The sequence below is a fragment of the Raphanus sativus genome, chromosome 5 (genome assembly GCF_000801105.2).
Source record: "Raphanus sativus cultivar WK10039 chromosome 5, ASM80110v3, whole genome shotgun sequence".
NCBI lineage: Eukaryota > Viridiplantae > Streptophyta > Magnoliopsida > Brassicales > Brassicaceae > Raphanus > Raphanus sativus.
Window position 1 is genome coordinate 38,590,156 of NC_079515.1, and position 21,278 is coordinate 38,611,433.

The 21,278-nt window shown below is 38.5% G+C and overlaps 3 protein-coding genes across 8 annotated transcripts; all 3 read left to right on the plus strand.

The window, feature by feature from the left end:
• The first annotated feature begins 7,743 nt into the window (after positions 1-7,743).
• Positions 7,744-10,951, plus strand: LOC108863150 (probable xyloglucan glycosyltransferase 6). Of its 2 annotated transcripts, none has more exons than XM_056985968.1 (6): positions 7,744-7,915; positions 8,130-8,854; positions 8,933-9,241; positions 9,314-9,604; positions 9,689-9,802; positions 9,888-10,951. In XM_056985968.1, the coding sequence occupies exons 2-6, from the start codon at positions 8,165-8,167 to the stop codon at positions 10,518-10,520; spliced, it is 2,037 nt and encodes a 678-aa protein (XP_056841948.1). In that variant the 5' UTR covers positions 7,744-7,915; positions 8,130-8,164; the 3' UTR covers positions 10,521-10,951. The 2 variants fall into 2 exon arrangements, with proteins under 2 accessions (XP_056841948.1, XP_056841949.1); XM_056985969.1 differs by having other exon boundaries at positions 8,133-8,854.
• Positions 10,952-12,036: 1,085 nt separating this feature from the next.
• LOC108805286 (probable glucan endo-1,3-beta-glucosidase A6) lies at positions 12,037-13,920 on the plus strand. The gene is made up of 3 exons (XM_018577294.2): positions 12,037-12,205; positions 12,297-13,592; positions 13,677-13,920. The coding sequence occupies exons 1-3, from the start codon at positions 12,157-12,159 to the stop codon at positions 13,712-13,714; spliced, it is 1,383 nt and encodes a 460-aa protein (XP_018432796.2). The 5' UTR covers positions 12,037-12,156; the 3' UTR covers positions 13,715-13,920.
• A 2,499-nt stretch (positions 13,921-16,419) lies between these two features.
• On the plus strand, positions 16,420-20,097 carry LOC108805100 (uncharacterized). 5 transcript variants are annotated; one of them, XM_018577065.2, is made up of 5 exons: positions 16,420-16,568; positions 17,035-17,109; positions 17,190-17,495; positions 18,143-18,950; positions 19,209-20,097. In XM_018577065.2, exons 3-5 carry the CDS (start codon positions 17,415-17,417, stop codon positions 19,715-19,717), a joined length of 1,398 nt encoding a protein of 465 aa, XP_018432567.1. In that variant the 5' UTR covers positions 16,420-16,568; positions 17,035-17,109; positions 17,190-17,414; the 3' UTR covers positions 19,718-20,097. The 5 variants fall into 5 exon arrangements, with proteins under 5 accessions (XP_018432567.1, XP_056842165.1, XP_018432566.1 ...); XM_056986185.1 differs by having other exon boundaries at positions 17,242-17,495; XM_018577064.2 differs by lacking the exon at positions 16,420-16,568 and adding an exon at positions 16,583-16,962.
• Positions 20,098-21,278: the final 1,181 nt, after the last annotated feature.

Here is a 21,278-nt window from a genome sequence, read left to right on the forward strand (position 1 = left end):
CTCTCACGAAAACAAGCATAATTCTCAGATAATAACTCGAAATAACGATCCGCTTGTTGGAGATGATAGATAAAAGAATCAACTACTTACTTACAAATTTCCAGATTGAAAGCTTTCGTTTAGATCGGCCGTTTGGCCTTTACACTGAGACTGGTCGGAACTGTATCTGCATCACTAAAGCTTCAGCTTATCCTTGGCCAAGAAGCAACGTCAATAAATTTCCAACCGTGCCTTGGTTTTACGATCGGGAAGATGATCTGGAAAGCTGACAACGAGATCTTTCGATTGATATCTCGCTCGTTTTCTGGTTCCTTCTAGATCAACGGAAAAACACTGATGAAGTTGACTTATCGGCAGATCCGATCTACAACGAGTAGCCCAAAAGAAAAGATCATAACTATTAGATGAAAAATCCAAATGATGATCCGCTTTCTGATAACCATAGATCTATGAGTGTAGAACATAACCTCAAAATTTGGCTTCGAAATACTTAGTTTTGATCGATCGTTCTTCAGTTCTCCATAAACATGTCTGATGAGCTTTAGTCTCTCTTCTCAAATGGTGTGATGGCTCCTCTTTCATGGTGGCTGGAGATGGAGAAGAAGATGGCTTAGAGAAGGTTGAATCTCCACTGACGGCACATAGCTTTAGGTTTTTAGGAAACTTATAATTAACAATTTAATATATAAGCAATTGGTTTATTGTCTTGGTCCAAATTTTAAATCAAACCGAATACCAATTTCGGTTTAAAGATTTCGGGTCGTTACAGATTCTTTTGTATTTTGGAATCGAATTTATTTTGACACTAAAAGATTATTCTTTATACTCTATTATCTAAAACTAACCTAGTATATTGGTAAGTTAAGAGCCAAATGTTCTGAAGTACCCCTCCCCCCCCAAACAGATGCGCACAGTTTAAAATAAATAAACAATGTTGTAGAGGTTCAAACTTTAATCGATTGTTCTACATATTGTAATCACGAGAAGTGAATGAAAGTAGGTTAAATCTTTCTTACTCAGAAGCTGATAAAAATAGTAATCAATAACGAGAATAAGCAATTGAAAAGATTTTGCTTTATGGAGAAACCTTGATCTTGTAAAAATGTTCAAATTAACCTTATAGTCTCTCATTATATAGTAATCACCGTGAATTTGTTTCAACCCGCAATATTTTAGAACATATAAAGATGGAAGTGTAAACTGTGTCAACAACGTATAATGTACTGAGAAATAGAATGGACAGACGGTAAAGGCGGCCAAGACGTTTTGTGCGTAGAGTCAAGTAGTGAGACCCATCCAACATCGCAACATGGGAACAGCTGTCTTTCCGCGTGGATTCTATTGCACTCTTTCATATCTCTTAATTCTCCGACACTCTACTTCTTCGACAGTCTTACCCTTGCCGTCTTTCGACACTTTTTTTTTTTGCTTGGTGGAAAAATATGAAAACTGATAAGAAATCAGTTTGATTATAGTTTTTTTTGTAACCGAAAGTTTGATTATAGCTTTGACGCGTTGTTAAATGAATTAAGAACATTGACTCAGGAAAGGTTAGGTCTTGAAATTAACTTCTTGCTCAAGATTCATTTTTCATCCTTTATAACATTCTTTTACCGAAAAAGGTGACACCAAAGTCAAGATATATAAGTTAGTATGTTTGTCTACAATTATTATTTGCAAAACCTTTACAGTCGAATTAGAAAAACATTATTAAATTCACTTAACAATCGGTTTAGCTAACCTATCGATAACCATTGGAAAGTCGTGATTGACGTCCATGCAAAGAATCCGGGTCAGAATAGTAATATTACGTTCAAAACTGAAGTTGTTCTTCTGCAATTTGAAAAAGGGAGAATTTGTGAGATATACATAAGGGAGAAAAAACTCAATAATATAGCCATTCTACAGTTGCAATGGTGGATGGGACAGTTAACACACAATTGTGACCAAAATCTCCTTTTAGACGCGTGCGTTTGATGTTGACACTTTAAAACTGAATTTGTAATACTATACTATATAGCATATATTATAGTCCAAAGATTGTGAAAATTAAGAATAAAGCGTTGTACTCTAATTAAGTTGTACTATACATATACATAGAATAGTATTTCACTTATACATAAATGTTGTGAGGTGTATTAGTAAGCAGTACTATATCATAAAATTTAAATTTATGACAATTACAAAAATTTTAAATCCTAAACTCTAAACTCTAAACTCTAAACCCAAACCCAAACTCTAAACCCTAAACCCAAACTCTAAACCTTAAACCCACTCAAACTCTAAATTCTAAACCGTAAACCCTAAACCCAAACTCTAAATCCAAACTCAAACTCTAAACCCAAATTCTAAACCCAAATCCAAACTCTAAACCCTAAACTCTAAACCCAAACCCAAACTCTAAACCCTAAACCCAAACTCAAACTCTAAACCCTAAACCCAAACCATATACCCTAAACCCAAACCATATACCCTAAATCCAAACTCTATACCCAAACCATATACCTTAAACCCAAACCCCAATCCTAGGATAAACCCTAAACCCAAACCATAAACCCAAATCGTAAACTCTAAACCCAAATCCTAAACTCTAAACCCAAACCATATACCCTAAACCCAAACCCTAAACCCAAAACATATACCCTAAACCCTAGATCCAAACTCTAAACCCAAAACTATGAACCCTAAACCCAAACCATATACCCTAAACCCAAACTCTAAACCCAGACCCTAAACCCAAACCATATACCCAAACTATATACTCTAAATCCAAACCCTAATCCTAAACCTTAAGCCCTAAACCCAACCTCTTATCCATTACGTGACTATACTATACATATTGTGGTATGGAATACTCGACACATCCACAAACTTTGTATAAATGAAATTTTCTAAAATTTCCTTATATATAGAGAGAGATGATGAGCGGCGACGGTGTTGGAAGACAAAACAATGTAACTAATGAAGTAATGAGTAAGGATCAGGAAGTAGAGAAAGAGATACAAATTGCAAAAGAAAAGAAAAGAAATATATCATACTATACTATAATTTAAAATAGTACAACACAATGCATACTGTTTATCTTCTCCAATAATTCTATAGATTCTCTGTTTTTTGGTCCACATATATTGGAAAGTAACAAAATAGTAAATCCATACAATTATATGAAGAAAAAACCAGACGATCACTTGTTGGATATGCTAATTATATGTCGTATAAAGTAAGTTTCATAAAACTTGTAAATATTCATTCAATTCAATATAATTGGAAAAAATAATTTTATAAGAATGAAAACAACAATAAAATGAAAGTGGGAATGAATAAGAAGTGAGAGTGAGAATGAAAAGGAAGTGAGAGTGGGAATGAAGAGGAAGTGAGAGTGGAAATAAAGGGTAGTTTTTGTCATTATACATATGATACAAAGAATATCATAGCCATGAGATTGATATGGTTATAAAGTTGTTTTTTTGTTTTACTATGTATATGCATTGCAATTCCCCTTTGAAAAATGTATGATTGGTTATTATATAAATGCGTAGTTCAGACAAGTAGGGACCACTCATTTGCAAACACAGAGAATCTTACAAGTGCCTAGTTGGACTGCTCTGGTCTTTAAATCAGCACTTAGCCCACGTGTCCATATCCAATCCCCTCCTCATCATCTTCGTACTACTTTTTTTTTCATGCTTGGCAGACGAGACACCTTTGCTTTCTGACATTATTATCTTTGTTTTTATTTACGTTCTTAAGTCTTATCTAGAATAATTTCCAAATGTTTAATAACAAAGTAATGGAATATTTTTGTAAACCGATCAGAAAAGAAGTTTATGAATCTTTGTGTATACTAGTCGAATTATCGATTCTGATTTCTACTAACGCGACTTTGTGTCATGCGTATACGGTAAGACTACAGAATAGGATTTAATCATTTTATACAGTATAAATTCTGGACAATCTTCATAAATTCACAAAAATAAGTAAACGGATAATGTTTATACTAATGGTGTAAAAAGACACGTATTGTACATATGTACATATATTTACACTGAGATATGTTATGTTTGTTTTATTTGGAAAATATCTGTATTTTTTTTCTTTTTTGACATTGTATTGAAGTTCTTATATTATCGACTTCCTCCAGTATCAACGAAGTGTTGATATATATTCAGAATGAAATTCAAAAAAAAAAGAGTTCACAATGATTTGATCCAAACAAAAAAGGGTTCATTGAAGGATTTATTGGGAAAGACCGTGTCGAAGTTGTTTACTTAAAAGCAAGATTTGAAGTTTGATTAGATGTTAAATATGGAATCCAACGTCGAAAAATTGATGGGTTATCTAATATTCACATGTCATTAGAGGGTCTTAACTCTCAACCATTCAAATTATTGTAACAAAGTTCACTTTTACTGGTATACTTCAAAAGCTGAAGATCTTTTAGACTGTTATTTCTAGGCGTCAGATTTGCATTTGTCTATTTTGTTTCTTACATCAGAAAAGAAGAAGAAAGCTGTAACGCCCCGACCGCCCACGGCTAATGGGCCACCCACGTCCGCTCTCTCGGCCCGTGGGCCCCATCCCATCCGACGGTCGGTCGTTAATTTTTCAAGGCTCGAAATCATCGTTTACTGACCCTGCAATCACCACCCGACCTTCCCCCGTGCTTTGGCCTCACTTACACGGTATCGCAAATCACTTCCCGATAGGTCACCCATCCTTTCACTACTCCAGCCCAAGCACGCTTAACTCTGGAGTTCTAAACGGATGTGTGACGGAAAAGGTAAGTCAACTTTGGTAATATAGGTAGCCAAATCAATTCTCTTAAGCCTTTTCACATATCACAACTCGGGATGTTACAATTCATCCCCTCTCAAAGAACGCAACGTCCTCGTTGCGCCCCACGACAGGTCTCAAGACGCCTCTCAGGTCAGAACTGAGACGGCTAACCAGCTCTGATACCACTTGTAACACCCCGACCGCCCACGGCTAATGGGCCACCCACGTCCGCTCTCTCGGCCCGTGGGCCCCATCCCATCCGACGGTCGGTCGTTAATTTTTCAAGGCTCGAAATCATCGTTTACTGACCCTGCAATCACCACCCGACCTTCCCCGTGCTTTGGCCTCACTTACACGGTATCGCAAATCACTTCCCGATAGGTCACCCATCCTTTCACTACTCCAGCCCAAGCACGCTTAACTCTGGAGTTCTAAACGGATGTGTGACGGAAAAGGTAAGTCAACTTTGGTAATATAGGTAGCCAAATCAATTCTCTTAAGCCTTTTCACATATCACAACTCGGGATGTTACAAAAGCATCCTTCACGATAGAAGATCATTAATGGGATTTGGACGTACATGGAAACCAATTAAAAGTGCTGCAAGATAAAAGACAAGGCCAATAATTGAGGGGAAAGTAAATATAGTTATCGTATTATTATGTTATGCGGAACATATATAAAGGTAGCCCATTTGACACATGTTTTTCTTTATCGAAAACCCTTCTTTTGTAGGTGTTGTCAACAACCCACTATGTTTTCTTTGTTTCTTTCGTTCTCAAACAACCTATATGTTATCACTTCGTTAATATGTCTCAGTTTCTTATGAATTAAATGTACCAAAAAGAACACTAACATGGTTCATATTTGGCTAAACACATTCGTTAGCAAATTGTGTTCATTGTTCAGTATACATTCGAATGTCTACGATCCAAAATTTGACAAGAATTGTATGTATCCGTTAACGGAGTGGAGTATCGATTCTCCGCTATAAATCCATTTATGAAAGAAAACTAACGGGCCCTGATTAAAAGTCATATAGGCCTTTGTGGAAAGAAAAAAGGTGTTGACCCCCAATATATCCTACTGATCCCAAAACGACAACCATATATTTTGGGTGATTATAAACATGACAATGAGGCCCACTTGCTAGCTGAAGCAAACCATATGGCCTAGAACAAGAGGAGTTCAAACTTTGTTTACTGAACCGACACGACTCATTCAAGTTAATGAAAAATTAAAAGTATCAACAACACTGAATGTCAGGTTTTATTCAACTACTGTTGAAACCAGAACCCTCAACAACAAAGTATTCAAACAAAAATGTCTTAACAATAACCCGAGTCTACGAAATTTGGTGACTACACGTATACCTGACTTTTTGGACCTAGAGGCCTTTATATAACATTTGGTAAAATTGGTATGTAGAAAGAATCGAATCTCTCAACAATTTGAACGAACAACTAGTCTAAAAGGCAACGAAACCAAGAAATAATTTTATATATTTAATCATACTAACTTTGAAACACATATTTGATGGACTTGTATTCATATTCAGGCACAATACCAAACGCAAACCGAACGTTCGGCTCATTCCAGAACCGTTACAAATATTCAACAGAATGAGCTACAATTAATATTTGAGAAGGCCAAACTTATAGGACGTAGATTTTTACTGGGTTATTTCCGGGGTTCTATCATCTTTCGACACAAATAAACACACCAAGGCTGGATATATAGTACTTAAGTTTTTGTATGATACAATTAAAGATTTTTTTTTTTTTTTTTGATAATCCGGGATTCTCCACTTACGCAGATCATTCTTCCGGGCCCGGTCAGGCAGCGGTTCACTTCACCCGGGAAGACGATACCTGGGCTGAAGACAAGGCCCAATACTCAGTACCGCATTTGGTGACATGAAAGAGGTAGTTCTCATCCAGGTGGTTCGAACTCAGAAGCATGACCATTGGCCCCCAAGACCCTTACCACTTGTGCTACCTCATCCCGTCTACAATTAAAGAATTTAAACCAATCATTCTTATCAAATTAAATTAAATAATTAATAGCCGACAAATAATTAATTAAATAGTGACGATAGATCTCATCGTGAGTGAGTTAGTGGTTGTATACTCGTATTTCGTGGCATGAGTCGCAGGACATGTTGTAAGAACAAAGAATTTATAGATAAAACATTTAAAATTAATAAATTTATAGATATTTTTTTTTGTCAAATAGTAGTTATTAATGTTTAGACATGCTTTTCACCCAACAGGACTAGGCGAAATTTACTAAGTTTTAGATATTCTTTTTAAACTTAGTAATTTTTTTAAAGAAACTTAATAAATTTTCTTTCGTACTTTAGCCAAATACTTTACTTACACAGGTCAAAATAAAATACTTCCTGTTAGTAGTTTTTATGGTTTAGAACTTTAGAATAACTATAAACAAATCTTTGAACCATTATTTTAATCATACGTAGATTTTGACTTCTTGCTAAATTTTTAAAACTACAAAAGCTAATAAAAGTGTACATTTTGGAGATGTAAAGAAAACAATTTTTGCTTGGTTTCATGTGGTATATTTGTATTGTAAGTCAAAGAATGTTCTAACATTTTCTTTAGACATCGAATGTTTTCATAAGTTTTAGTTTGATACTTATATGTTTACTTAATTACTTAGAAACTTTACTAATTAGTATCAAATCAGCATTAAGAGTGTAAGTTTCATGATTATGATATTGAATATCATCAATCTTTCAACCAAAAATGAAAAAACGCTACAATATTAACCTTAGGTGAAAAAAAAAGTATCAAGCCCATTAGAAAGCCTTCCCACCAAGAAATGGGCCGTAAACTCTTCCCTCTATTGTTTTTTAACCTTACCAAACCGTTGTTTTAACTACAAATCAGACAAGAGTGTAACTTATGTCTAAACGCAAGGGTAAACCTGTCTTATCAATTACAAACATCAATCTTCCACACTCATTTTTTTTTTAGCCTCCCCCCTCCTCCTCCATCATCTTCTTCTTCTTCTTCTTCCTCTCGTTACAAAAAAGCCATTGTAGATCGATCCACACCTTCCCCACCACCACCACTAACCTCAGTCTCCGTCGACTACAGAGACTCGTTAGACTTCTTCCGGTAATCTCTATTCCCCCCGCCTCTCCGGATCTGTAAAAAAATGGCTTTTAACCCTCGTTTTAGATGCAATCATTGTTCATTAATTGAGTTTTTTTCTAACGAGATCTCATTACATTAATTAATCATATTGTATACGAAAAAAGATGTAACCTTTTTGTTTGTTACTAAGTTTAGCCAACATCTCTCTCTCGTGTGTTCTTATTTGATCTCTCAGCAGCCCCCAAAGATTGGATCCATTGGTGTTTTTCGATGTCTCGCTCCCAGAACGAGGAGTTTCAGCAATGGTGGAATAAGCAGCGAGATAGAGATCAAAACGGCGGCGATGAAGAATCATCATTCCTCACCGTCGAAATCCGAACTCCAGCCGTTGACCGAGACAAAGATCGGATCCGGACTCGGACCCTCCGCCAGCTCTCCCGTCTCTACCTCCTCAAGCTCAAGCAGCTCGCCTCCTCCTTCGTCTGGATCGCTCACTCCTCCCTCAACCTCCTCCGCACCGCCAACCGCCGCATCGCCAACGACAAGGACAACCACCCTCCCTCCGCCACCAGGCTCTACCGCTTGATCAAGGCCTTCTTGGTCCTCGTCGTCCTCCTCCTCTGCTTCGAGCTCGCCGCTTATTTCAAAGGCTGGCACTTCACGCCTCCCTCCGTGGCCTCCGCCGAGGCGGCCGTGGAGGTGGCGTACGCTCGGTGGCTCGAGATCAGGGCGTCTTACTTGGCTCCCCCGCTCCAGAGCTTGACTAATGTCTGCATTGTCCTCTTCTTGATTCAGTCCGTGGACCGTCTGGTGCTTGTGCTTGGTTGCTTCTGGATCAAGCTCCGTAGGATTAAGCCTGTTGCCGCTACCGAGTACCCGGCTAAACCGGTTGGAGAAGGGATTAGATTGGAAGATTATCCTATGGTGCTTGTGCAGATTCCTATGTGCAATGAGAAAGAGGTAAACATTTTGAATCTTAACTTAGCTAAGGATTATCTGTTTTGTTACCTTTATCTTGGTTGGTGTGTGACCTTGCAGGTTTACCAACAGTCGATTGGAGCGGTGTGTATGCTTGACTGGCCGAAAGAGAGAATGCTGATCCAGATTCTTGATGACTCGAGTGAGCTAGACGTTCAGGTGCTTATAAAGGCTGAAGTACAGAAATGGCAACAGAGGGGGGTTCGGATTGTGTATAGACACCGTCTCATACGTACTGGTTACAAGGCTGGGAACCTCAAAGCTGCGATGAACTGCGAATACGTCAAAGATTACGAGTTTGTCGCTATTTTTGATGCAGACTTCCAGCCGCCAGCTGAGTTTCTGAAGAAAACTGTTCCTCATTTCAAGGTTTATCATTCACTTTTTAAAAATTTTTTTGGCTCGTATAAGTTTTCTGACATGGTATGTGTGTTCTTCCAGGGGAGAGAAGATTTAGCCTTGGTTCAAACACGGTGGGCCTTTGTGAACAAAGACGAGAACTTGCTTACGAGGCTACAGAACATAAACTTGTCTTTCCACTTTGAAGTCGAACAGCAGGTTAATGGTGTCTTTATCAACTTCTTTGGCTTTAATGGAACCGCTGGTGTCTGGAGAATCAAAGCCCTTGAGGATTGTGGTGGTTGGTTGGAGCGAACAACTGTTGAAGACATGGATATAGCCGTTCGTGCTCATCTTTGTGGATGGAAGTTCATCTACCTTAATGACGTAAAGGTAGTACTTGTGTTTGCTTAGAAGTTTCCTTTTCATTTCATTTTCTCCAGAATACTCTTTTAATCTCTCATACCATGTACACAGTGTCTCTGTGAGCTTCCGGAGTCCTATGAGGCATACAAAAAGCAGCAATACCGTTGGCATTCAGGTCCAATGCAACTGTTCCGTTTGTGTTTCATGGACATTCTTCGCTCAAAGGTGAGGTTGATGATTGATTAAATATTGATATATTAGTTTGTAGAGGTTTGGTCTGATGTTTGTTTGTGTATTTTGTCTCTTGCAGGTGAGTGTAGGCAAGAAAGCAAATATGATATTTCTCTTCTTCTTGCTAAGGAAGCTTATCTTACCATTCTACTCATTCACTCTCTTCTGCGTCATTCTCCCATTGACAATGTTCTTCCCAGAAGCTAACTTACCATCATGGGTTGTTTGCTACATCCCCGGGATCATGTCCATCTTAAACATCATCCCAGCCCCGAGATCGTTCCCTTTCATAGTCCCTTACCTCCTGTTTGAAAACACAATGTCGGTCACCAAGTTCGGAGCCATGATCTCTGGTTTGTTCAAGTTTGGAAGCTCTTACGAGTGGGTGGTCACCAAAAAGCTAGGGAGGTCCTCTGAGGCTGATCTGATTGCGTACGCAGAGTCAGGCTCTTTGGTTGACTCCACGAGCATCCAAAGATCATCCTCTGATTCGGGTCTAACCGAGCTTAGCAAACTAGGAGCAGCTAAGAAAGCAGGGAAGACCAAAAGAAACCGTCTGTACAGAACAGAGATTGCTCTGGCTTTTATCCTCTTGGCAGCCTCGGTGAGAAGCTTGTTGTCTGCACAAGGGATCCACTTCTACTTCCTCTTGTTCCAAGGACTCACTTTCGTGATTGTTGGTCTGGATTTGATCGGAGAACAGGTCAGTTAGTTTATATAAAAGACACCTTTCCTCGTTTTAAACTACACTGCACCATACAAGTTGAAGAACAGAAAAGAAGAGAGATGCTCAAGACCAAGTCAGGAGGATGAACCAACTCAGATATGGATTCTTGCTGGTCCTCTCTACATTAAAAAAAAAAGAACAATTCATTTAAAAACTTTTCTTTTTTGTCTTTGATACTCTTTACCTGTGATGGTTTAGATTCTTATTTCTTTTGTTTTACGGATAGTATTAGGGAAGTGGCAGAAAGAAAGGCTTGATTGATGACCTCTCTTTGTTTGTGGTCTTAAGCCAAAAAGACTTGACTACCGATTTAGAGTTTTGTTGTAATGCCACACTCAATTCTTTTGAGTAATTTGTTGTTGTTTTCTTTCTCCAGGATTCATCTATACTTTTTGAATTGAACTATTTTCATGATTTTTTTATTCTTTTGCCAATTTGTGGAATTTTCATGTGTAGTTCTTTTTTAAATCAATTTTTTTTGTAATAATTTGTGAAGTATTAAGTGCCAAATCAAATCAGCGCTCCAATATTTAGAACATCTCTAATCTACTTGCAGAAGTTTTGCTCTAATGTTTGTTGTTATAATAAACTTTTCTATTTATAAAAAAATCTAAAACAATACTATTATTTTGTAGCTAAACAGATTTTCTTATAAATGCATACGTTTGGCAGAAAAACTTTTTTTGAAAATTACAGCAAAACTATCTCTATTTATTTTATTTTTTTGTAACACGCAAAACTATCTCTATAATATAGTTTTTCTATTTGAAGTAAATATAAAAATGGCTTTGTACTTTGTTATTATTTACGTCTTTATTGAGTTCTATGTATTACTGTAGTGACGCATGAGATCTAAAAAGCATAATGTCACGTCACATCGTTAAAGCATCAGAACGTTACTCTCTCTTTTTCTCCCTCAACTCTCATTGAACATTTACTTCTTTATTACAAGACGACCGTTGAGATTTGTCTAGAATTAAGACACAAATCAACACTGTCTTTTTTTTTTTTTAAGATAACAAAAATCAACACTGTCTTGTATGAGTATTTATATGCATAGCTTTTTCATCACATCACCTCGTTAGCATGAATCAACATTATAAAACAAGTATTTTCAGTGAACATTAAAGTGAAAATTTGTTGAAAATTTTCCCACATTCACTAGCATTTGAGAGTTGAGTTAAGTCATTTATTAAAGCATCATTTGCTCATCTTGCTAGTTACTATATCAACTAGACTGAAAACAGGAATTAAAACATGATTCTAACGGAGGAACAGTCTTTTTAATTAACGTAAAACTTCTAAGTTACACTTAATTAACATCAACCGTTATGACTAGAAAAGAAGTATTTATAGGGCACTGTTGAATAATCTGCTCATGCATCATGTAGAATACAGTAGGGATACCGTACATTGTATTAATGCATCCGTATACAAACTTTATTAATACAGTACATTGTACTAATAGTCATTGCAATGAAAAATACACAATAAGATTCTTTTGTTTTTGTGTCTAGGGAACATGTATGTACCCCATTAAATATCTCCACTCTTCTCTCGTACGTCTTATACATCTCTATATTGCTTCAGACAAGAAGAAGAAGAGTTATCAGCTAACGTCATGAGTATTCTACATCTTCTTGCTCTCTCCCTGCTCGTATCTGTCTCAGGTAAAACCTCTCTAGAACCACTCCATTAATGCCGGCTTAACACATCTCTTTTACAGACTTCTCTGTCTCTCTAACTCTGTCTTGTCCGCAGGAGCAAAGTTCTCAGGCAGACCAGGTGTCAACTACGGCCAGCTAGGAGACAACCTCCCATCTCCTTCCGACTCAGTCAAACTCATCCAATCCCTAAACGCGAAACGCGTCAAGCTCTACGACGCTAACCCAACCATCCTCGCCGCATTAAACGCCACCGACATCACCGTCTCCGTCATGGTCCCGAACGAGCTCATCGTCAACATCTCCAAATCCGCACCCCTCTCCGACGAGTGGATCAAATCCAACATCCTCCCGTTTCATCCCTCCACCAAGATCCGCTACCTCCTCGTCGGCAACGAGATCCTCTCCTCCACGGACTCCGAGCTCAAATCCTCTCTCGTTCCGGCAATGCGGAGGATCCAACGTTCACTGAAGAAACTCTCCGTCAAGAAAGTCAAAGTAGGGACCACACTCGCCGTCGACGTTCTCAAGACTTCGTTTCCTCCTTCCAGCGGCGAGTTCCGTTCTGATATTTCCGGTTCAGTTATGAAACCGATGCTCCAGTTCTTAAACCGGACCAAATCTTTCCTCTTCGTCGATGTGTACCCGTATTTCCCCTGGGCCCAAGATCCGGCCCATGTAGATCTCGGTTACGCTCTTTTCGAATCTACCAACGTCACCGTAACGGATCCCGCCACGAATCTCACCTACCACAACCTCTTCGACCAGATGATCGACGCTTTCGTCTTCGCCACGTCACGCCTCGGGTATCCGGATCTTCGGATCTGGGTCGCGGAAACGGGCTGGCCCAACAGCGGAGACTACGACCAAATCGGAGCAAACATCCACAACGCCGCGACTTACAACCGCAACGTCGTGAAAAAACTCTCCGCCGAACCTCCGGTAGGAACTCCGGCGCGGCCAGGGAAGGTTCTCCCGTCGTTCATCTTCGCCTTGTTCAACGAGAATCAGAAGACGGGTCGGGGTACGGAGCGGCATTTCGGACTTTTGCATCCGAACGGGTCTCGGGTCTACGAGATCGAGTTGTCCGGGGAGACGACGGAGTACAAGGAGAAGTTGCCGGCGCCGGAGAACAATGAGGCTTACACAGGGAAGATATGGTGCGTGGTGGCTAAAGGAGCGAATTGGACTCGGCTCGGTGAAGCTCTATCGTACGCTTGCTCGCAGGGGAATAATACTTGTGAACCGATTAAATCCGGAGGCCCGTGTCATAAACCGGATTTGACCGTGTTGCATGCTAGCTACGCCTTTAGCTCTTATTGGGCTAGCTTTCGTAAGACCGGTGGGACTTGCTCGTTTAATGGCCTCGCCACTCAGACCATCAGAGATCCGAGTAAGTCATGTTCCGGTTCAATAATTCTGGATGTTTAATTAAACCGGATGTGGTTTGCTGAAATTATCTATTGTGTTTGATCAGGCTTTGGACGTTGCGAATTTCCAAGTGTGACATTGTGACGACTTACGAGTTACGACAGTGTCGAGAACAGAGAAGACATAGTATATCCACTAGGAGGAAAGACCGCACGACGTTACGGCTTGATTACTAGAAACAGCACGTGATTACGGTCGGGTGTTTTTAATGTGTTGTTTATTTAATTTGTTCCCCTGCGAATAATAAAAACTCATGAGTTTAGTAGTAATAAATTCGTTTCTTCTGGTAACGTGACCGATTCCTTACGTCTAATTAATAGTAGTATTTGTGTTAATAAGATTAGAAGTTAGTAGTATAAAGTAGTGTTGATGACAATATACATTTTCTAGAATGTAATCACAGAGAATCGGATGCCATAATGATTCACTTTGCAACAACAAGTCAACCCGTGAACTTTGTATCTTTGCTTTAACTTTTACAAAAAGATAAAAGTATTGTATTTGTAATTGTACGTGGCTTATAAATTCACAACATAAACAAAACGAGATAAAAAACCAGACTAAATGTAAATTTGAAAATATAATACAACATGTACAGTGTTTTCTATGATATCTCTAGTGAATTTGCTACATGTTCAATCCTGAAAACATATCTCAAATGATGTGATAATGCACAGGTTATAATTGGAGCTCATGTAGTGATTGCTAGTGGTGGGGTTATATTATATATAGGACCAGTTGGAGTCAACATTGCTGCCTGGCAGCAAAAAAGAATGCAGTCCCATTTTTGTGGTTCTAGCCGGTAGTCACAAGGTTTGTTCTTAAGTTGTTTATTTTGTTCTTTTTTTTCAAAACACAGTTGTTTAATTTGTTTAAACCAGTGATTGCTCTCATAAACCTGAGAACTTGACTTATGGCCTGCACATATAATAAACAGCTCTGCGCAGTCTATCCGCACAATCCAGAGGTATTACTAAACGAGCTGAGCTCTCCATCTGAACTGTTGGATTAAGGTTAAGAAGCTAATGATAGTAGTTTCTGTTTTGGGTACAGGGGAGGACACAACCCGTTTTACATGTACCGTCTTGTCGCCAACTATTTACTCAGCTGATGATTTGTTCTTTTTTTTTTTGAATGAATGTTAAATTTATTCATCAAAAAAACCTTACTACAACTAGTGCTTACTGTTAACTTGGGCAACAAGCAATAAAGCTAAACAACAAATCAAAAGAAATCAAGCACAAACTCTACTCCAAAGAACACAACTTCTAAAAATCATCAACTCCAAACTCCTTTATCCCCTCAAACTAACCATGAGACACAAGTTAAGTTTGGAAGTGCTATGAGTTTCTCCTCATTAAAACCATCACTAGAGAAAACCCAAATGAGACAAAACTCTAATGATGGGAAAAGAGTAAGAAAACTCATAGCTAGGGAATAGCTAGGGAATAGCTATCTAAACAGCAAACCAGCAGCTCCAGCAATTGAGCCACACTCTACTACCCAACCAATAAACCTCTATGCGCATATAGGGGCTTAATGTCTAACGCTGAACCAGTAAACCATTAACTCCTCCATTCCTTTAACCTTCTTCAACCGCATCAAACTGATTCTATTTCTTATCCCCTTATCTATCATTCTTTGAAGCACTTGCATTGGAAGAATCTTTTCACCATGCCTGATCCTATTTCTAACTCCCCAAATCCCGTAAATCACTGCCTGGAAAGCATAGCGAAAGCAGAATAATCTCTTCTTCTCCCATGTCGAGTCTCTCAAAAGATGAATGACCTCGACCAAATGTTTGTATAAGAATTCCCCATAATCCCTTTGGCAATGTACTCCCAAAGTCTAGTAGTATACGAGCATTCGAAGAATAGATGAGCTCTAGTTTCCTGACTTGCTTTACAGAGAACACAAGTAGAATCAACCCCCAAACACCATATAGCTACTCTATCCATCGTAGATAATCTATTGCGAACTGAAAGCCAAGCAATAAAAGAAAATTTTAGCGTACCATGAGCAAACCAAATACCTTTTACCCATTCACAAGTCGGCTTCTTAACTCTAAGCATCTCCCAAGTTTCTTGAGTTGAGAAGCTATCTTTATAACCCGACTCTCTTTTCCATAGATTAATATCATTTTTCTCTGGATTAAGAGAATTCACAATAGATGTAATTTCTGCTTCAATTTCATTCAGAACTCTCATACGATGTCTTCTTCTCCTCCTAAGACTCAAAACTGCTTCTTCCACTGTTGCATTCCTGTTAACACCCATGTCTATCACTCCACGATCTCCAAGCAAGTGATGATTTGTTCATGTAGCGATAAAGGACTAGTTTTTGGGTCGCTTGACCACACGACACTCACTTGGTCGGCCATTCATAGTTATGAGGATTTATGTGCATTGCGCTGCTCAAGGGTTGTGAATTAGAAAGAGAAACATCTTTTTGCGTTTGTGAAAATTTGATCAGGGCCAAGTCTTTTTTTTGGCCGTGTTTAGGGGGTTGATCGTTACTTGATGATTCAAGTTTCCAGGAAGGGAGGAGATTAAGAGCAAGCTGAGGTCAAATGGAGTTGTACAGAAACTAAAGTGTTGCCTTACGTTGACTCTCCCATGGGTTGAGAAGATAAAGGTGGAAAACAGTTTGAAGAAGACTTGTCAAAGTCAAAGTTCAGCTAATAAATAATGGGCTTGGCCCATTTATTACTTAAAAGCCAGAAAAGCCCTTTCCTTGTTTTTACTCGTTATAAAAACCATTTTGCCATGTTCGGACCAAAGTTTCTTTCTTGGTCGGGGTTTTCTAGAGAGAGAAAGAGAGAGAGAGTCTTCTTTGTCTTCAGGAACAAACCCATATAGTCATATACAAAATAATACCCCCTAATTCGAAAAATAAGAGAGAAGAGAGAACATTACAGATATATACAGAAAGAAAAAAGGTATATAAATATGCCAACACATGGAGATTTAGAGAGAGAGAGAGAGGGAGGAGAGAGAGATATTTCTCACTTTCTTCATTGTTTCATCTTCTCTCTCTCCCCTCTGAGATCTTCCAATCGCTCTCTGTATTGTATATGATTTTCATATTTAAAAAAAAAAAACTGTTTTCAAAGAACACCATTGATTTTCTATTTCTTCATTATGAGCTGAAAAAAACCTTTAATTCAAAGTGAAATTTCGTTTGTGTTTTAAATCTTCTCCCACAAAGTTTTGATCTAATTGAGAGAGCTAATTGAGGTTGTTTGCTAATCTGGGTTTTCTTCAAAATCTCGTCTTTCTAACTTAAACCTAGGCCAATTGCAATAAGCAATCGTTGTGGGCTGCTGATTTTTGGTACGATTGGATTTTGATATTTTTAGGGTTTGATTGGATCGCACCCTAATTTGCGGTTTTTGATACTATCAGGGATCGTCCCTCGGAGATTAAACACTTTAGGATCGAATTGGGTTTCTTCACGAGGGCGGCTCTGTCCTTAAAAAGGTGCTTGCTTTGAGCTGTTCGTATGTAAACTAAATTCAATTTCAGCTTACGATGCAATTGATATCGACTTCTGCTGGCAGTTTTGCGGTTCCACGGAATAAGTTGCTTAATTTAGTGCACCTGTCAAGACAGGAGGGTTGAAGTGCCTTTTGGTTTGCTGGTGAACCAAGTTTGGAGCTTCTAAATGGTTTTCTTATTGAACATGATGAGCTGAGGTAAAAGGGGAAGTCGAGAAAGTAACAAGAGTGGTTGAAAGTACACCACTTTAGGGCGGCTTGAGGGAGGGGAGGGGGGTTAAAAGTGCCATGTCTCGTTGCTTCCCGTTTCCACCTCCAGGATATGAGAAGAAGATTATAACTGATGATGAAGCAGACTCTTTGATAAAGGTTAACTCATACTTTCCTTTTGAAATCATCATAATCGTGATTATGTTGAGAGTGTGAATTTACTACTTATGTATATAACACATCCTTTGCCTCTAGGCTCTTAGAAACCAATGAAGAAAACTTAGAATGTCACGAAACTGACTCTTACGAATATTTTTAGCTAATGGAGGAGAATGGTGAATGAACGAGTTTGTTGGAGTAAGGGACATATAGACTGATTCAGAATTTCTAGTACATTGTACAATCTTTGACTAGCTTAGAATTTTAGTATTATCATTACTGAAATGAATATGTAGTTGATCATTTTTGGATGTTAGATAATTGGTATGAAGTTTAATGTCAAATCTAGAATTAGTAATATCTCTCTAGTGGTAATCATGGATCTTACTTTTTTTGGCTGACCAGTTTGAGAGAGAGAATATGAGAATAGTTTAATAGTGCTCCTAGTGTAAGCATCTTGAGAAACTTCTGGAACTGTAACAAGATATAGTAAGAAGCTTATTAAGCATTAGTGTAAGGCTAACAATGAATCAGATTAGGTACGTACTGGAAGTAACTCATTATCTCTATGCCTAGGCTATTTTTTAATCATCATCACTTATATATATGTGTGGTCTTTTCTTTTTCTCCTGGGATTGAAACTGCAGGAAAAACAAAAGAAAGAAAAGAAGCACAAAAAGGATAAGGAAAAGAAAGAGAAGAAGGATAAAGAAACAAGCAAAGACAAACACAAGGAACGGAAGGAGAAAAAGGAGAAACATAAAGATAAGAAAGACAGAGATCGGGATAAAGAAAAGAGCTCAGCTTCGGAGGACAAAAAAGGTGCTTGTGTTCTGCCCAACACAAAGGACAGGGAGCCGCTTGTTACAAATACCGTGCTGAGTAATGGTAACGGAGAGTCTAAGTTTATACAGGATCTGGCTAGAAGGATCAGAGATGAAGAAGCTACAGGCAGTCAAAGCGTGGGGAAGATTAGTTTTCCCAATGGAGTCACAGAGAACAACCTTAGGAAAGTTGATGAAAAGAGGAGCTACGCCATGGAGAAAAGACCTGAAAATGCGGTTCCTCGAGCATCATCCAGTAGTGATCAGAAAGGATCTGAGTTTATGGTTAAACCATCGGAGAAAAAGGATCAGGCGAAGAAAACAGAACTACATGAGAAGAATCACCGCAGAGAAAGTGTTACAAAGAGTGACTTGCCATCGGACAGCGAAGGGATAAAGAAAAATGAACCAAAGTACACAACACATAGAAGTAGTCAAGAGGAGAAGAAACAAATTGGTCATGACAAACCAAAGTATGTAGAGGGAGGGCCGAGGCTAAAAGAGAGAGACGTAGTAGATGCTAGGAACTTTAGAGTGCATGACCTGTCAAAGGCGAGCGTCAAAGATCTTACCGCAGATGGAGGAGTACTTGGCAAACGGAAAGATCATGAGACGAATGGTTTCTTGTATGGTGAGTCCTTCCTTGATCCAACTCTTTATTTTTATATTGGTGTGTGTGTGTGTTTACCTTCTATTTATATTCAGTCATGTTATGTTTCTTTAGTCTTGGTAACTTGTTTGACTTCTATTAGATGTTAGTACACTTTGTATAGTTATTGGGAAACTGATTTTTCCTGGTTTTGTTTCCCAGCAATGTGATTGAATATGTTTACTTGTTATGCTTGTTTGTCTCTTAGCATGTGTTTTTTTCTTTTAAATTGTTATGCAGAGAATGGAGCTAGGCCAAATAAGATACAGAGGCCAGTTGCTTCTCCTATAACATCATCCGTGGAAAACGGACGAAAGTTGGGAGGATGCCAAACTCTTCCTAAACCTGTTTCTGAGTTGCAAGGACCAGTGTGTAGTAATCCAGAGGTCAAGGAGGAGCATAGAGTTAACGGTTTCATTGATTCTCAAGAATCAAGAAAACGTCCATCGACTTCTTCGTCTGTGAAAGTGAAAGAAAACGGTGAAGCATCATCAAAAAAGAAGCGACCTCATTCGGACTTGAAGTATTTGGATCAGATACTGAACGTACCGCAAAGGGAGGAGTTGCATGAGGTTGGTGAGAGTGAGGAACAAGAGTGGCTGTTCGGTCAGTCTGGTGTGAAATTACTAAAGAAGCCAAGGACAGATTCCTCTACTTCATTGGATGAGTCTTTGCAAGTCTGGAACCAGGCTCTTAGATTAGAATCTGTTACTGATCTTGTAGCTCTTCCATATGTGGTTCCCTTCTAGTTTGATGCCATTCTTATGTTATTTCACTTCAACCGAGGAGAAAGATCCTCCCTCACATAGCATTGCAGTGGCATTTGCTCGGTGTAGCAGTCATGGGAAATGTTGAGAGGTATTATTGGCTTGGACTACATGAGAAAGAGAGGCTTGCTACTAGAACAGGTTAAAGTCTTTGTGGGTTTTAGAGTGAAAAGGTCTTTTTTCGAGAGTGTGATTGTTGGAAACCGGATTTTCAGACTTTTGATTCAGTTTTGATTCTACTGTGTCATCATCATATGTTGATGGGATTAGCATTAAGTTGTATATTAGAGAGAGGATATAGAAAATGGGGGGAGGGGAGAGATGTTACAATTTACCCACTAATAACATTACACTTTTACACTTTTGTCTCCCCAATCTTCTGGGAGAATCAAAAGTCATTCTTCGAATCCAAACAAATCTTCATCTTCATTGTACACTTGAGCATTAGCATGTATGTGCTTCTCGCACCCATACTACCCACTTGTAGTAATAAAGCAGATGATCAAAACGACTCTATACCTTATGTCAATAAATCCCAATACTTCAAAATCCAGTATAACTTGGATAATTTAATCTAATTTTCTGGTTCATTCTCTTGATAAAATTATTTGAATTTATAGTTTCGATGTTATTTTTATTTATTAGTGTTTTAATATATCTATTAAGTTGCGATCGTTTTTATTTCCCTTGATTTTTCTACTGAGATGAGCAGAAGGACAAGAAAATCAACATGAACTCCTTACTTAGACAGTTAGACTATTGTTTTTAGGCTCAACAGCTAAACTAGCCCATTTAAGCATTTAGGAAACCAAGCCCAATCGGAATATATCAACGAACCTTTTTGACAGAAAAACCATAAAATATATATTTTGTTGGGCAAACAAAGTACCATGGTATTAACAACTTGACATAAACATGTTACTTTTCAATGATAAACCAAAGAATCTTCCTTTTCCACTTTCCAGGTGCAACTCATGCAGGAGGAAGGCATGAACTTTCTTCCATAAAAGAAACTTCTTTAAAACTGTACCCACGATTTGAAGAAAGCCATGTGTCACATCACTATTTACAAACCAATTACCTTTGAAAACATGCTCATTAATCCCGCCGAACACAAACACGTGGACACACATCCAGCACATCAGATGAGAATAGCCGCAAAAGCAACGGCGCCTCCGCTGAGCTGGATCATCTAACCTATTAGTACACTGTCCTTATCTTTCAGTTCAAGATTGTGGGACCGTCTTTAACAGATGCTCTCCACGTGTAAGTTTTGGAGTCGAGCTAATATTCGAGATTCGCGGAGACGCAAGAAAACTGAGAAACGAACGTGTCCTCGTCAACGCCAGCAGATATCTGGTAAAACACGTGTCTGATGCATGTGGCACGTGTTACACGTGTCGGCCTCGCTGCTTTCCGCTGATTTTCACCAATAGATAAATTAGAAACAAAATGAAAAGCGTTATCGATAATCCGAGATTATAGCGCTAATAACGTTTGCAGACTGATAATTAGTCATACGTGTAAAAGAAAACCGCCCATG